General features: G+C 63.8%; 2 protein-coding genes across 14 annotated transcripts in view; one reads left to right on the forward strand and one right to left on the reverse strand.

The window, feature by feature from the left end:
• On the forward strand, positions 1-10,925 carry RNH1 (ribonuclease/angiogenin inhibitor 1). Of its 13 annotated transcripts, none has more exons than XM_042904401.1 (11): positions 3,722-3,899; positions 4,345-4,646; positions 4,743-6,011; positions 6,878-7,048; positions 7,503-7,673; positions 8,182-8,352; positions 8,426-8,596; positions 8,721-8,891; positions 9,172-9,342; positions 10,458-10,628; positions 10,720-10,925. In XM_042904401.1, the coding sequence occupies exons 3-11, from the start codon at positions 5,926-5,928 to the stop codon at positions 10,805-10,807; spliced, it is 1,371 nt and encodes a 456-aa protein (XP_042760335.1). In that variant the 5' UTR covers positions 3,722-3,899; positions 4,345-4,646; positions 4,743-5,925; the 3' UTR covers positions 10,808-10,925. The 13 variants fall into 13 exon arrangements, with proteins under 13 accessions (XP_042760340.1, XP_042760346.1, XP_042760337.1 ...); XM_042904404.1 differs by lacking the exon at positions 3,722-3,899 and having other exon boundaries at positions 4,743-4,840; positions 5,906-6,011; XM_042904407.1 differs by lacking the exon at positions 3,722-3,899 and having other exon boundaries at positions 4,743-4,840; positions 5,909-6,011.
• PTDSS2 (phosphatidylserine synthase 2) overlaps positions 10,887-14,071 on the reverse strand; it is a 24,389-nt gene continuing 21,204 nt past the window's right edge. The window contains exons 6-12 of the mRNA XM_042904400.1: positions 13,621-13,671; positions 13,207-13,320; positions 12,999-13,117; positions 12,647-12,761; positions 12,428-12,573; positions 12,150-12,335; positions 10,887-11,992 (exon numbers count right to left, since the gene is read on the reverse strand). Coding sequence (XP_042760334.1) covers positions 11,833-11,992; positions 12,150-12,335; positions 12,428-12,573; positions 12,647-12,761; positions 12,999-13,117; positions 13,207-13,320; positions 13,621-13,671 — 891 coding nt within the window. The 3' untranslated portion in view covers positions 10,887-11,832. The remainder of the gene's footprint in view (positions 11,993-12,149; positions 12,336-12,427; positions 12,574-12,646; positions 12,762-12,998; positions 13,118-13,206; positions 13,321-13,620; positions 13,672-14,071) is intronic.

Genomic DNA, 14,071 nt, shown 5'->3' on the forward strand with positions numbered 1-14,071 from the left:
GCCCCACCATCGGTCCCGACGCGGCAGCTACGCGGCGCCCCGGCGCGGCGCCCCGGCCAGGCCCCCCCACCGTCGGAAGTGGGCCGCCTCCCAGTCCGTCGTCTGGAGGTCAGTCACTGCAAGGGTCCGCGCCCGGGGTCAGCTCTTACCAGCGCCGGCCTTGGGTCGACTGTGGATTCGCGCCGGGCCCTGCTGCGGCCATGCTGCCCGGGAGAGACGTGCGCTATTGAAGCGACACTGGGGGGCTGGGTGCTGGAGCCGGGGGTGCTGGGGGCGGGGACGGGGTCGTGGGGGGAGCCGCCTGGACTGGGGGTCGGGGCGGGGCCCCGCGGGCGTCCGCGCGTCCCGATGACGTCAGGGCATCCGTGAGCGCCCTCCGCGCGTGCGCCCTTGCCGCCGGCCCACTTCCCGGGGCACGCCGGGAGTCCCTGCTCTGGGGCGATGGGTGTGCGCTTGTGCTGTCGGAGTCTTGGTAGTTCTGTCCTTTCCTTGTTGGGGCCCGACTTGATCTCTGGTCTTTTGGCGCCCAGCGAGCTACACAAGCAGGGGCTGGCTCAGCCGACATTTTCCCCGGAGTAATCCTGGACCTTGTTCCCCAAAGAACCGCCCCTCCAAGGAGGACGGCCCTGGCAGAGGGGAGTTGCCCGGGTCACCCCCACAGGATACTGGGCCTGGCCATCTCCCCGCCCGGCAACTCTGCCCGTGTCAAGTCACCCGAGAACCCTGGGGAGAGCTGTTTGGAAGGCTCACGTGGGGAAGACAAAACGTAAATGGGACGGCACCTCGGAGGGGTCAGGGTTGTCAGAGGATTGGCTGAAATTTAAAAAGGGCGTCCAGGCACTTTGCATTATTGGGCTGGCATCATTGGCACTCGGGTGTGGAGACTTGCGAGTGTGGGGAAAGCCAGTGGACTTCTGCAGCGTTTCAGGTCGCCAGGTGGGCAGTGTGTTGGAAGGACCTCACGACCAGGCAAGCCACCCTCTTGGATGGTGTGCCAAGAAGGTAACCAGGTAGGAAAATATGCTGCAAAGCCTGAAAAACCTGAAAACAGTCAATGTCAGCCTGTAGATACTGGTTGAGCGAACTGGATACATTCAGTTGCACAATGTGGTCATTAAAAGATTGTATTACATACTGATTAGTGTACCTGTATGTTTGCATATACAGGGTATACACAAGTACTCTTAAAAATACAGCAGCCCCATAATGCTTTAATTTCCTACTGCTGCTGTAACACATTGCCGCAGATTTATTTTACAGCTCTTAAGACTGGAAGTGGGAAATGGGCCCTAGGGGTCAAATCGAACTATCCACCGGCCTGGTTCCTTCCAGAGGGTTGCAGGGGAGAATCTGCTTCTTGGCCTTTTCCAGCTTCTAGAGGCTGCCTTCTTCCCTCTTCAAAACACAGCCACTCCAACCTCTGCTTCCATTGTCATATCTCTGATTTTCACCCTTTTGCGTCCCTCTTATACAGACCCTCGTGATTACTTTGGGCCTATCCAAGTAATGCAGGACAGTCTCTCCATCTCGAAACCTTTAACTCAGTCACATCTGCAAAGACCCCTTTGCCACATAAGGTAGGGATCAGGACCTGGTCATCTTTGGTTATTATCCTGCCTACCATTACTAATATCTCGTTTTTTGTTAAGAATACGTGTGTCGTGCGTTCAGAGAAGTAGGAGCATATCCAGAGATGTCAGAGCCTTTGTGTCTGGAAGGCGGCATATTAGGGCTTTTCATTTTCTTATCTGTATCTTCTGGTTTTTCTACAAAGACCACATACCGCTCCTGTGACAAAAATCGTTTTATAGCAAAGGAAACCATCAACAAAATGAGAGGACAAACTACTGATTGGGAGAAGATATTTGCAAATGATATATCTGATAAGGGGTTAATATCCAAAAAAACATAAAGAACTCTTACCACACAACACCAAGAAACAAAAAACCCAAAACAGTCTGGTTAAAAATGAGCAGAGGACCTGAACAGACATTTCTCCTAAGAAGACACCAGCTATCCAGCAGACACATGAAAAGCACTCACCGTCACTCGTCAGGGAAACGCAAATCAAAACCACAACGAGATGCCACCTCACGCCTGTCAACCGGTAAGATTTATTGGTGAGGATGTGGGGAAAGGGGAACACTCACGCACCGTGGGTGGGGATGTAACTGGAGAACAGTAGGGAGGTTCCTCAGAGAGTTAAAAATACCAAATGATCCTTTAATTTCATTTCTGGGTATCTGCCTGAAGAAAACAAACAAAACCCTGTGGAAGTTGGCTGGAACACTGTTGCACCCAGAGGCCCCTCCACTCTCAGCCGCCCGCAGCCTTCAGGAGCTTCTGCAAGAAACTCAGAAACCCAGTTCCCAGCTGCACTCTCCCCTCCCTGCATCGAGGTGGAAGGGGGCTGCTCTGCTGCCTTCGCTTGATGACAGCCTGACAACTTGCACCTGCTCTGGGGGTGGGGGTGGGGGGCTCTGCTTTGGCCCACCTCTGCGAACCCGCTTGGGACCCCTGGCGCCCCACAGTGGTGGCCCTGACCCCCTTGTCTGTTGGCGCCCAGCAAGCTGCCCGAGGAAGGACTGGCCCAGGCAAATATTCTCGCCAAATTGAATAACCCTTCGCCTTATTCCCCTCAAAGGACAGACTCCCCACCTCCCAGGTCCCTCATCCCCTACCCATACTGTGCTGTCCCCTGGTGGCCACAGAGTTCACGCTGGGTCTGCAGCGGGCACTCTCCAATGTTTGCGCAACTGAGCACTCCAACCCGTCTCCCTCCGGCCTGCCGCAGCCTCTGGGCCTCAGCCTCAAGAGACCTGCTCTCACTGGGGAAGTGACCTCCGTCCTGCCCCTCCAGCACTCACTCCTGACTCGCTTTTATCCTGCATCATCCACCCTCCTCCCCACCTTTGCACTCTCCACATTCTAAATGCTATGAATTTACTCACACGGGACTGCGAGCTCCGTGAGGCCTGAGACGTTGCTCTGCTTGGCCTGCAGCCCGAGCGCCCACCATAGCGCCTGGCACTCAGTAGGTGGTCGGTAAGCAGTGGTCGAAGTGACGGAGGCCGGTGTGATGAGAACGCACCCGTCATCCCTGATCTAACGAGCGTACGGGTCCGTGAGGGACGCCCTTGAACAGATCACCGCAGCGCGTCCAAGCGGGAGAGCTGACACACGAGCTCCAGGCGCGCGCGCCCCAGGAGGTGGCCCACGCGGGCCGAGAGCAAGGCGTAAAGCGCCGCCCCCCGGCCTTTTTGAAACACAGTGTGCCTTGTTCCGCGTGTCTGAAAACCTTAACAAGGTCCTCCTGAAGACCTTTCCCCGTCAGTGATGGTTCTCACGGGCAGAGTCGGGGTGCTGCAGAGAAGCCCTGACGGTCGGGCCTCCCCTTCTTTGTAATGCAAGCGCCCGAGTTCGGTTTTGCCTGCGGAGCACCCGCTCCCAAACGGCCCTCGCCTAGAAACGCTGCCCGCGAGAGATGGAGGGCGGGCCCCCGTCTGGGGCTAGGGTGCCCCGGGAGACGAGGCGGGGTGGCGGGGTGGCGGCGCGCGGGTGAGTCGCGCCGCTCGGGCTGCGGCCCAGGACGTGGCCCCACCCCCGGGACAGGGCCCGGACCACGCCCCAGGCCCCCGCGGAAGCAGCGGCTCGGCCCGAGGTGAGCTGCGCGGCGAGCGGGCCGGGGGCGGGAGCGGGGGCTGGGGCGACCCGCGTCCGGACCCTCCGCGGGGCCCCTCGCGCGCGAGCCCCGAGAGGCCGCCGCCCCGCAGAGCAATCCCGCGCGGGCCCCGGACACATTCGCGGCCTCCGGCGTGCGGGGAGGGCGGCGGCCGCGGCCCTGGGAGGCCTCGTGCGGACCCCGGCTCACCCCTGGGCGCCCCCCGCGCCTCGCGCAGGTAACCGCGCGGCGCGGGGGCCGCCGGGCTTGGGGCTCAGTGGGCCCGGGACGCGCTTCAGCCTTCCGGTGCGGTTCGGGTGGGCTCAGGCCGGGGACGCAACCCCCCGGCTCCTGTCCTCCGGGCACGGCCCTGCGCAGCGGCCATTTGTCACACGCGAAAGCACTAAGTGCCCTCTTGGGACCCTAGGGAGCAGCCGAGCTGGTGGGGGTCCTGATTCCGGGAGAAGCAGGGAGATACGGCGTCTTTGCGGGCATTACAGGTTTTCCTGGGGTTCTCAAAGGGATCCGTGGCCCACAGACGTTAAGAAGTGTCCTCCTAGCGCCACAGCCCAACCAAGGGGTTCTCCCAGGGTCTGGTCAAGCCCTGGGAGGGTGTTGGCGGGGGGGGGGGGGGGGGGGGGAACTCAGCTGCTCGCTTCGGGTTTCCTTGTTCTGCACTGCAGATCACCTCGGGAGAGCCCAGGCCCTGGATGTCAGACAGGATTCGGAGAGAGGGTCCCTCTGAAGCCCCGCCTCCCACTCCCTTTCTCCCGTGATGACTAAGGATTCTGGATTCAGGGTTTACTGACCACACCCTGGGACCCGCGGGGGCGGAGCCGGTTTGCTCGCGCGGCCTGGGCAGCGGGCTGGGCGAGCTCTGGGTTCCGCCTTTGGACGGTTGTGGGAGCCAGCTTCCTCCGCGGGCTCATCCGCCAGGACATGCACACGTAAACCTTGCCTGCTGGTTGGCGGGAGCCTTTACCTGGTCCGCGCCTCCCTGGGACTTTGGCCCTGAACCTGCCGGGGTTGGGAGGGGGACTCCTGCCTTCGGCCAGGGACACGAATGAGGCAGTTTTTGCAGGAAGTTGGGGTGTCGTGGCACCAGGAGCCTTACATGGGGTTGAGTCATCCTGTTTGTCCTGACCTTTCTGGAAGGCAGCAGGAATTCATTGTTTCCAGGTGTGGGTCCTTCCTGGGCTTGCTGTTGCATTTGAGTGAAACCCAGCTCCCTTCCCTGCCTCCACCCCAGCAGGATGCCCTTGCTCTCGCCTGCCAGCGGCCCCCCTGCCACAGTCAATGCTCCCCTAAAGCTCCAGCAGGCAGTTAATCGTTTACCCAGGCTCTGTGCTGTCCCTGGTGAGCTGCTCCCATGCCAGACTGCTTTGCCAAAGTCCTGCCTGATGGCCTGATTTCTCCGTGGCCCTGGGTTGACCCAGGGTGGGGCTGAGGATGTGCCCCGGCCTGTTTGGAGTCTTCAGCCCCCAGAAAGGGACTGTGGACATGGGCACCAGAGTGACCATCCATGAGTGCACCACCCAGAGTGCGGGCCAGTGGGCCTGGGGTCCCACCCCCCACCTACTCAGCCCTTTCCAGGGCATCTGGGGCTGATACCCCTCGGAGAACTGTTAGCTGAGCACAGGCAGCTCGGGCCCAGGGTCCTGGAATGCCAGGGTGGGGCTTCTCTAGCCTTCTCTAGCCAGGTGGGGCTGTGGCACTGCCTGCCCAGCCAGTGCAGCCCTCTGGTTCTAAGAGGGGAGAAGCTGGCTGAGCTGGCAGGCAGAGTGTCCATGGCACTGCACGGATCGCTGGTCCCCGTACTCCACCTGCTGGGGTCCTTAAACTGTGGCGTCACCCAGGCAAGTGAGAAGCAGGGGCTGCCGATGGCCAGCGCAGGTCCTGGCCCGGCTGGGCAGGAGGGGCCCATAAAGGCGGAGCGTGGGAGGCTGAGAGGTGAGGCCCACAGCATTGTCCCCAAGCTCTGCGGTGGCCTTTGTCAGGGGAGCCCAGCAGGTGCAGCCTCCCCCCGCCCACCCCCGATCTTGCTCCTGGAGGCTGTGGTGTATAAGGGTGCTGAAGAAAGGAAACAAAGCTGGTGCTCACTGGCCAAGGGAGGGGCCGTGGCTTCTGAACCATCGGCCCCCACTTGGGGGTCCTATTAGGGCTTTCTGTCCCTCTGCGGGGTCCCTGGCCCATCAGGCGTTGAGGGAGTCTGGCTACAGTGTTCTCCGTCCACCTTCTGTCTAGAAGACACTTCACCTCGAACCATGAATCTCGACATCCAGTGTCAGCAGCTGAGTGACGCCCGGTGGACGGAGCTCCTGCCTCTGATCCAGCAGTACCAGGTGGTCAGGTAGGTGCACACGGAGGCGGCAGGCGGGCCCCCACCCCCGGCCGGCCGCTCTGCCGCCTTCCCCAGCACCACAGTGGGCGGGGCTTCTGATGCACAGTGCACACTTCACATGGTCCCTCTGTCCCTTCTTGTCCTCGGCCACCCGACTCTTGAGCCTGCTCAGGCTCTGGGAAGTCTTTCTGACTTCCCGTCAGGGCTGAGTCACGAGCTTTTCACGAGAATATGCAGAAATGCTGTTGTGTCTGCGGGGTATGTTGTATCCTACCGACCGCCATGGCACCCAACGGCCACCTCTGGTCACCGTGACCACCTGTGAGGGCGGCGTCTGCCAGCTGTCCCCACTACAGAGTTCCTGTTTCCTCTTTGTAATTGGTAAATATCTTGGGTGAGACACGCAGAGACTGCTAACATCCTGCTTCTGCTCAGACTTTCGCCTCCTGATTTTGTCATCCGTCGGTGGACCTTGCCAGAACAGTTATTACTGGGCCTTTGTCTAATGGGGATTTTTAATCCCCTCATTCCGTTCACATTTATCAGCTGTCATTCTCCTGTGAGCGACAGCTGGTTTTCCTCCCACCCGCGTTCAGTTCTCACTGGTCGGGGTGGCCCCTGCCGTTCGTGCCCGTCCTGGCGAGCCCCTCCGGTTGGCCGGCCCCTCCGAGGTGCTGTGCCCTTTCTGTGGCACTTCTCAGAGCTGCCGCCTGGTGCCGGTCTGGTGTTTCCCGGGAGGCAGACGAGAGCTCTCACGTGCCGACTGTGCCCCCGCGGTGCGGCGCGGAGGGTGTGGGGGCCCAGACGTCACCTGTGTATGTGCTGGTGTCTTCGGCGGAAGCTTCGTGAGGTGACCCGTACGCTCCCGTCCACAGGCTGGATGACTGTGGCCTCACGGAGGTGCGGTGCAAGGACATCTGCTCTGCCCTCCAGGCCAACCCCTCGCTGACCGAGCTGAGCCTTTGCATGAATGAGCTGCACGATGCCGGGGTGCGGCTGGTGCTCCAGGGCCTGCAGAGCCCCAGCTGCAGGATCCAGAAGCTCAGGTGAGCCTGTATGATCCACACGGCCCAGGTGCTTGCCCCACCCCGAGCTCAGGTGTGGACCTACTGGTCAGCCTGGGGAAGGGGGGCGGGAGGCAGCAGCAGGTCCTGGAGGGTGGGGGCTCCTCCCGCCTTGTCTCGGGCCCCTGTCCCCCCGTGGGGTCTGTTCACGCCACGGCCCTGCCTGCTGTTCCTGGGCTCGCGACCCAGTGTCCTCTAGGCCCCGAGGTGCATCCCCTCCTGCCCTCTATTCCTTTGCCTGGAGACCCCAGAGGAGGTGGCGGCCCTCTTGCAAGGCCAGGCCCAGGGCTCTCCCAGGCGAGGGGGCCGGGGTGGGGGAGAGGTGCTGGTGCTGTGTCTGCTTCACCCCGGCTCCTGAGGACAGAGGGGCACTTTCCCTGGGGGCCATGGCCTGGCTGGCGGGGACCCTGCTGATGGCTGACTGGGTGTGCTCCAGCCTCCGGAACTGCTGCCTGACGAACACCGGCTGCGAGGTCCTGCCCGACGCGCTGCGCTCCCTGCCTACCCTGCGCGAGCTGCAGCTCAGCGACAACCCGCTGGGGGACGCGGGCCTGCAGCTGCTCTGCAAAGGACTCCTGGACCCCCAGTGCCACCTGGAGAAGCTTCAGTGAGTGTGGGGCCTGCCACCCAGGCCGCCCCCAGCCCTACACTTCCGGGTCACTGTGGTTTCGGCTGAGGACTGCCCTGGGCAAGCCCTTGCCTCAGCGTGTTGGCCGCAGGGAGCTTTGAAGAGGGAGCTCTGGGGGACCTGCCGATGGTCCTTGTGTGTGATGCTGGGGCTGTGGTCCAAAAGCTAAAAGGTGGCCTGTAGCCCCACATCACGTGTGGGGCGGCCTGGCCACCAGAAGTGTGCTGATGGGCTCAGCGACGGAGGAAGACAGGCAGACCCAGATCGGGAGACTGGCATCTTTCTCCCGGGTCCAGTGACCCCCAAGCTCAGGGTGGGGCTCGTGGTTGGCGGCCGGCTTCCAAGCGGCCCTGAGCGCCCACCGTGCAAGGAGATGGCCCCTTAGCCCAGCAGCCCTCTAGTCTCATGCGCCCTGCAGCCCGGGGCGGGAGAGGAGACCCGGACCGAGCTCCCTCGGCCAGAGTTCCCAACACCCACCTGTCCCCAGGCTGGAGTACTGCAACCTGACGGCCGCCAGCTGTGAGCCCCTGGCCGCAGTGCTCAGGGCCTGGAGGCACGTCAAGGAGCTTGTGGTGAGCAACAACGACATCGGCGAGGCTGGCGTGCAGGTGCTGTGTCGGGGCCTGGTGGACTCTGCCTGCCAGCTGGAGACGCTCAAGTAAGTGTGGGGTCTGGCGGGGGGACGGGACCACGGGGGCTTCCCAGTTCTGCCGGCCCCCCTGTGCCCCCAGACTGGAGAACTGCGGCCTCACGCCGGCCAGCTGTAAGGACCTGTGCGGTGTCGTGGCCTCCAAGGCCTCGCTGCAGGAGCTGGACCTGGGTGACAACAAGCTGGGTGACCAGGGCATCGCCACACTGTGCCCCGCGCTGCTGCACCCCAGCTCCCGGCTCAGGGTCCTGTGGTGAGTTCGCGCCCGCCCTGCTTCCTCAGAGAGCCGTGGCCCCAGCGGGCAGGTGGGGAGTATCTGAGAAGATTGGCTGTGTGTCCCCTGGGGGCCCTGCAGTGATGCGGCCCCGGCTCTGCAGGCTCTGGGACTGTGACATCACCACCACGGGCTGCAGAGACCTGTGCCAAGTGCTCAGGGCCAAGGAGAGCCTGAAGGAGCTGAGCCTGGCAGGCAATGCGCTGGGGGACGAGGGTGCCCGGCTGCTGTGCGAGAGCCTGCTGGAGCCTGGATGCCAGCTGCAGTCCCTGTGGTGAGCGCAGCCCGATGGCAGTCGGGGGCCGGTGGGCCTGTGAGGAGCGTGGCGCCTGGGGACACCTCAGGGATGACGGTGGTGCTGGTGCCCCGGGGCCCAGGCCCCAGGTCAGCTTCTGTGCCTGCAGGGGGGGGGGGGGGGGGGGGGGGGGGGGGGGGGGGGAGGCGTGCGGGGAGGGGGTGCCGTGTGTCCCTGGAGGGCGGGCGTTGAGGGGCTCGGGGCCTCCGCGCCCCGGAGGTGTGGGCGTGGCCAGGCCCTAGTGCTGTTTCTCTCCCAGGGTGAAGTCCTGTGGCCTCACGGCCGCGTGCTGCCCCCACGTCAGCGCGATGCTGACCCACAACAAGCACCTCGTGGAGCTGCAGATGAGTGACAACAAGCTGGGCGACTCCGGCGTCCAGGAGCTGTGCCAGGGCCTGAGCCAGCCTAGCGCCACGCTGCGGGTGCTCTGGTGAGCGAGCACGGGCGTGCCTGGCACGTCTCAGTCTGATGGGTCCAAGTCCGGGGTCCCGCGCATCCCCCTGGGGCCCCTCCCTACTCCCGACGGCCACGTCTGGCGACTCCCGGAACCCGCGGGCTCCCAAAGGCCTGGCAGCACCTGCTTTGTGCGCCGGGACCCCTGGCCCCTGCCCTGCACGGCTGTGTTCCGGGGTCCTGGTTCCTTTGTTGTGCTGGACGCCTGCTTGTGCTCCAGTGTCGAGCCTTCGAGGATTTTCCCGATCTTGTTTCTTCCTTCCCGGAGCTCTCAGGAACCCACTGCCGGGTCTCACCGACCGCCCTGGAGCCCGACACCCCGTTGTTTCTGTTCTCTCTTTTGGCCCGTCAGCCGTTTGCTTCTGGTGTCGCAGGTTTTGGCTTTGTTGGCGGCCTCTGGATCTCTGCTTCTCACTGTGGCTTCTGGGGATGCCTGGCCATGCTGGGCGGGACACAGGTGAAGGGTGTGGCTGAAGAAGCCCTGGACAGCTGGCCCTGCAGGCTGAGCCCGACAGGGTCCCCTGCTTTTCTATCCAGAGGGCCTGGTCTGCTGCCAGCTCCTTGGGGTGCTCTGGGGGCGTGGCTTGGGTCCACAGCTCCACCCCCCACCTAGGTGTCCTTGCTCTGGAGGCTGGAAGCCCCTGTGCACTTTGTGCCTCCGGCCACCCTCCTCCCTCCCACCTTTGGCCTCCGGGTGCCTCCTTGGCAGCCCAGCCAGGCTCCAGCACCTGGCGGTGAGCAAGCAAGCAGCTGTAGGAGGCCCTCTGGTGACCCGAGTTGGCCCCGGGGAGGTTGTGGCCAGGGTGTGCCAGCCTCGGGTCCGTCTGACCGCTCAGCCTGGAGGGCAGCCGTGTGCACCTCCTTTCCCTCTCTGGTTGGGGTGTCTGCCCGGGGCTGGCCACGGGGCCGGAGACAGACGTGCTCCCGAGTCCGAGGTTTGGGGAACGGCTACGACGCTGAGGTCTCGGCGCACGGTGTGCACGCACACGTGCCTCAGGGCTCCATGAGCATCGCGGTGCGGGGACAGCCCTGCCAGCACCCTGTTCTGTGGCGGATCCTCTCGTCGTGACCCGTGCCCTGCTGTCTGCCCAGGCTGGGGGACTGCGACGTGGCCAACGGCGGCTGTGACGGCCTGGCCTCGCTCCTGGCGGTCAACCGCAGCCTGCGGGAGCTGGACCTCAGCAACAACCGCATGGACGACCGGGGCATCCTTCGGCTGATGGAGAGCCTGGAGCGGCCTGACTGTGTGCTGGAGCAGCTGGTGTGAGTGGGGCGTGGTGGGGGAAGGGGGAGGGCGGCGGGAGCTGGGGGACGGCCCGCGGGGCCGTGACCCCGCTCCTCCCCGCGCACGCAGCCTGTACGACATCTACTGGACGCAGCAGACCGAGGACCTCCTCCAGGCCCTGGGAGAACGCAAGCCGGGCCTGCGGATTATCTCCTGAGAGGCCCCCTGCCCCCCCCCCCTCCGGACGTCCTGGCTGAGAACGAAGAGAAGTGTTCAAATCGATGGACTTCTGTGGGAAAGTTTCAGACACTTTTATTAAAGCACTTTTTTTGGCAGGAGGAGTGCTTGTCCTTCTTGCGGGGTCTCCACCAGGCACGGCGTCCGTGTCGCAAGTGTCACGCTTCTGTTAGGGCTCCCCCACTGGGTTCGTGCAGCGGCCCATCACCCCCACTGGAAGCAGCTCCGGGGCGGCCCATCTGCACACCTGCCCCCGTGCCCCCAGCCCTCTGGGCAGCACCAGCAGTGGGCACACGATGCACAGGGCCCACAGGGCCGGGAGCCGGTAAGGACCTGCTTTACTTGTTCTGTTAGCTCTCGAAGACCCTCTGCCCCTCCTCCCGACCTCAGGCCCAGGGCCTTTGAGTTTCTGACTCCACGTCCCTCAAGGAGCCAATCCGGTGACCTCCGGCCCCGTTCACACCCCCAGGTTTGCTGGGTCAGATGAAGCCTCCCCGGGAAGTGGCTCAGGGCTGCCTGCTTAGACCTGCCCCTTCTCAGCTGTCTCAGGGTATCACTGGATGGTCATCCTTCACATGTGCCGTCGAGGGGCTAATGGGGGTCCAGTGAGGTGCAGTCAGGGCTTCAGAGTGGCTGGGGGCCCAGGGAGCAGAGGAAGGCACCGTGATGCCTCTGCTGGGCCTGAGCCGTCCGTCTGGGTGCTGAGGGCTCGCTGTGGCCCAGAGGCCGGCGGGCTGACTGTGCAGAAAGGGGAGGGGACCAGCTGCCCGGAGCAAGCCCAGCCACACGGGTCAGGCTGAGAGGAGCCCCAGGAGCACATGTGCGCGGGCACGCGCACACACACACACACACACACACACACACACACACACGCCTGGGTCAGGGGCCACCTGCATCCCACAGAGCCCAGCTATGTGCATGGGAGAAAGGGAAAATAAAACCACAAGGGCTGAGGCCTGTCGGAAGGTTCCAGCAGGCCCGGGCTCTGGGCAGTCGTGAGGTGCATCAGTTTGGGGCTGGCACCCCCTCCCTCTCAGGCTCCGCAGGCCCTGGGGGGTCTTCCGGCCCAGGCAGGTGTCCATCCATGTCGCCCCCGGCTCTGCCCTGGTCCCCCCGGCTCTGCTGCTTCTGCCGTCGAGTCTCCTTGTACCTCAGGGTGATGTCCCTGGGGACGGTGGGGGCCGAGTCACCACCGGCCGGCCCCTGGCAGTCCCCTCACAGGGACGCCCCCACCCAGCTACAGGCAGGGGCCGCGGGACGCAGACACCAGCCGAACACGGCCCCCGAGCTGGTGTCGAGGCCACCGGGAGCACGGCACTCACCGCAAGAAGAAGCGCCAGATGGTCCAGGTGAGCACGAGCACAGAGCCGAGCGTCCAGCACTGGGAGATGTAGAAGGGCAGCGACAGCGTGAGCGTATGTGGGTCGTACTTCACCACGATGAGCAGCTCTGTGACCGTGATGGCCGCCACCAGCCAGGCCTGCTGGCCCAGCTTCTTGTGGAGCTTCCTGCGGGGGAGGGCACTCGGCTGAGGGCGCTGCGGCTGTGCCCCAGGGGCAGCGACGCCCAGTGTGCCCAGGCCCGCCCCCCCGGCTCTCACGGGTCATCCATGAAGTCGTAGATCTCCCGCATGGCCACGCCGCCCACGTTCACAAAGAAGACCAGCCGCAGGAGGACCAGGTAGTGCTCGGGGGGCATCCACAGCACGAACTTCAGGTAGAACGTGTTCAGCTCTGCCAACAGAAACTGGGGGACAGAGGAGGGTGGGTGGCGAGCCGGGCTGCCCAGCAGGCGCGCACACGAGACTGGCCAGCCTTACCACCAGGATGATGCCGCACACGGCCAGCCAGCGGCGCAGGCTGGAGGCGGGCTTCCACTCGAAGCGGACCCAGCTGTAGGGCGTGAACTGGAAGGCGATTCTCTTCATCTTGCCCCTGGGAGCACAGGTGCCCGTCAGCCCGGGGCCCCTCTGCTCCACCCGGCAGCCGTGCCGGGGGCCCGTGATGGGCGGGAGACCCCACTCCCCAGCGCCCTCCCGGGTCACCTAACGGGGGCAGCTCCTGGAGAGCCTCTGAAAAACGCTGGCAGGGGATGAGGAGGACCTGATTAGACAGGCTGGGGTCGGGCTGACATCCCTCCCCCCATGGACCAGGGCAGCTCGAGAGCCGTACTTGTAGGTCGGAATGTTCCAGAGGCCCTGCCACTTGTATGTCTTCAGAGACAGCCACTCAAGAGTCTTCATGCCGCAGTAGATGCCCAGCCCATTGCAAACGAGCACATCCATGATCCACTGGGGGCGGGAGCCAGGGAGGTGGTGGGCGCCTGTGGTCCCCAGTCCCATCCTGCCCTCGACCCCCCAGGGCAGATGCTGGCACTTACGTGATCCCACCAGCACTCGCTGAAGTTGGGCAGCTGGTGCTCTAGGCTGTACTCGAGGAACTCGAACATCACACTCACGATCGTGCACATCCACCAGTCACGAATCATCAGGGTCTGCAGGCCGCGGCAGAGCGTCAGCCGCTCCAGGGCGACACCCCTGACCCCCTCAGGAGCGGGGCGAGGCACTAGTTGGAGGCCACGACACCAAGGACAAGTGCGGGTCGGGGCAGGACCCAGGGTGCCCAAGCAGTTGTGTCAACTCTCTGGACAGCTGCCTGGCCTGAGCCATGGCCCCCAGACCCTCGCCCACCACGGTCAACCACTCTGAACATCAGCCTGTGGCTGGGAAGTGGCTTCAGAGCACAAGGCAGACCTGAAAACGAGGGTGTCCTTCTGACGACGAGGTCACCTTACCTTCAGGTACCAGCCAATAAAGTGCGCAGGCACAAAGCCGTCCAGCTTGTCCTATGGGGACAGGACACTGGCCTCGTGTGCGGCCCAAAGCCACTGGTCCCTCCTTCTCCATGAGCACCTGGGCCCGGTTCCTGCCTCTCTGAGCTGTGCTGACTGGATCCCAGGGACAAAGCTGGGATCCCGCACGCAGGCGGACAGCACGCCCTGACCACAGAGGAGAGCAGGTCTCCAGGCTGAGAGGCAGGGACCTGCCCCACAAGGGGGCTGCACGGACCCTTCGCCAAGTGGGCTAAGCTGAAGGGAGCCCTGGGTCAGGCAGGAGGGAGGTCAGCGCCTGGCAGGGCCCACGCCAACCCCACCCTGTCTGATCTGCAGAACGACCGGGGTTCCAGAAACATGCAGGACAGGTCAGCACCTGGGGAGCTGATTAAGCACGTGACTCCTGGCCCCA

This window comes from Panthera leo, chromosome D1 (assembly GCF_018350215.1).
Source record: "Panthera leo isolate Ple1 chromosome D1, P.leo_Ple1_pat1.1, whole genome shotgun sequence".
In the NCBI taxonomy this organism is placed as follows: domain Eukaryota; kingdom Metazoa; phylum Chordata; class Mammalia; order Carnivora; family Felidae; genus Panthera; species Panthera leo.

Excerpts from the sequence above, each read along its gene's own strand:
- RNH1 (XM_042904406.1), top strand. The coding sequence starts at position 5,926 with ATGAATCTCGACATCCAGTGTCAGCAGCTGAGTGACGCCCGGTGGACG. Across the intron at positions 8,353-8,425 it reads TGCCAGCTGGAGACGCTCAA|ACTGGAGAACTGCGGCCTCA; the intron begins GTAAGTGTGGGG and ends CTGTGCCCCCAG. Across the intron at positions 9,343-10,457 it reads GCCACGCTGCGGGTGCTCTG|GCTGGGGGACTGCGACGTGG; the intron begins GTGAGCGAGCAC and ends CTGTCTGCCCAG.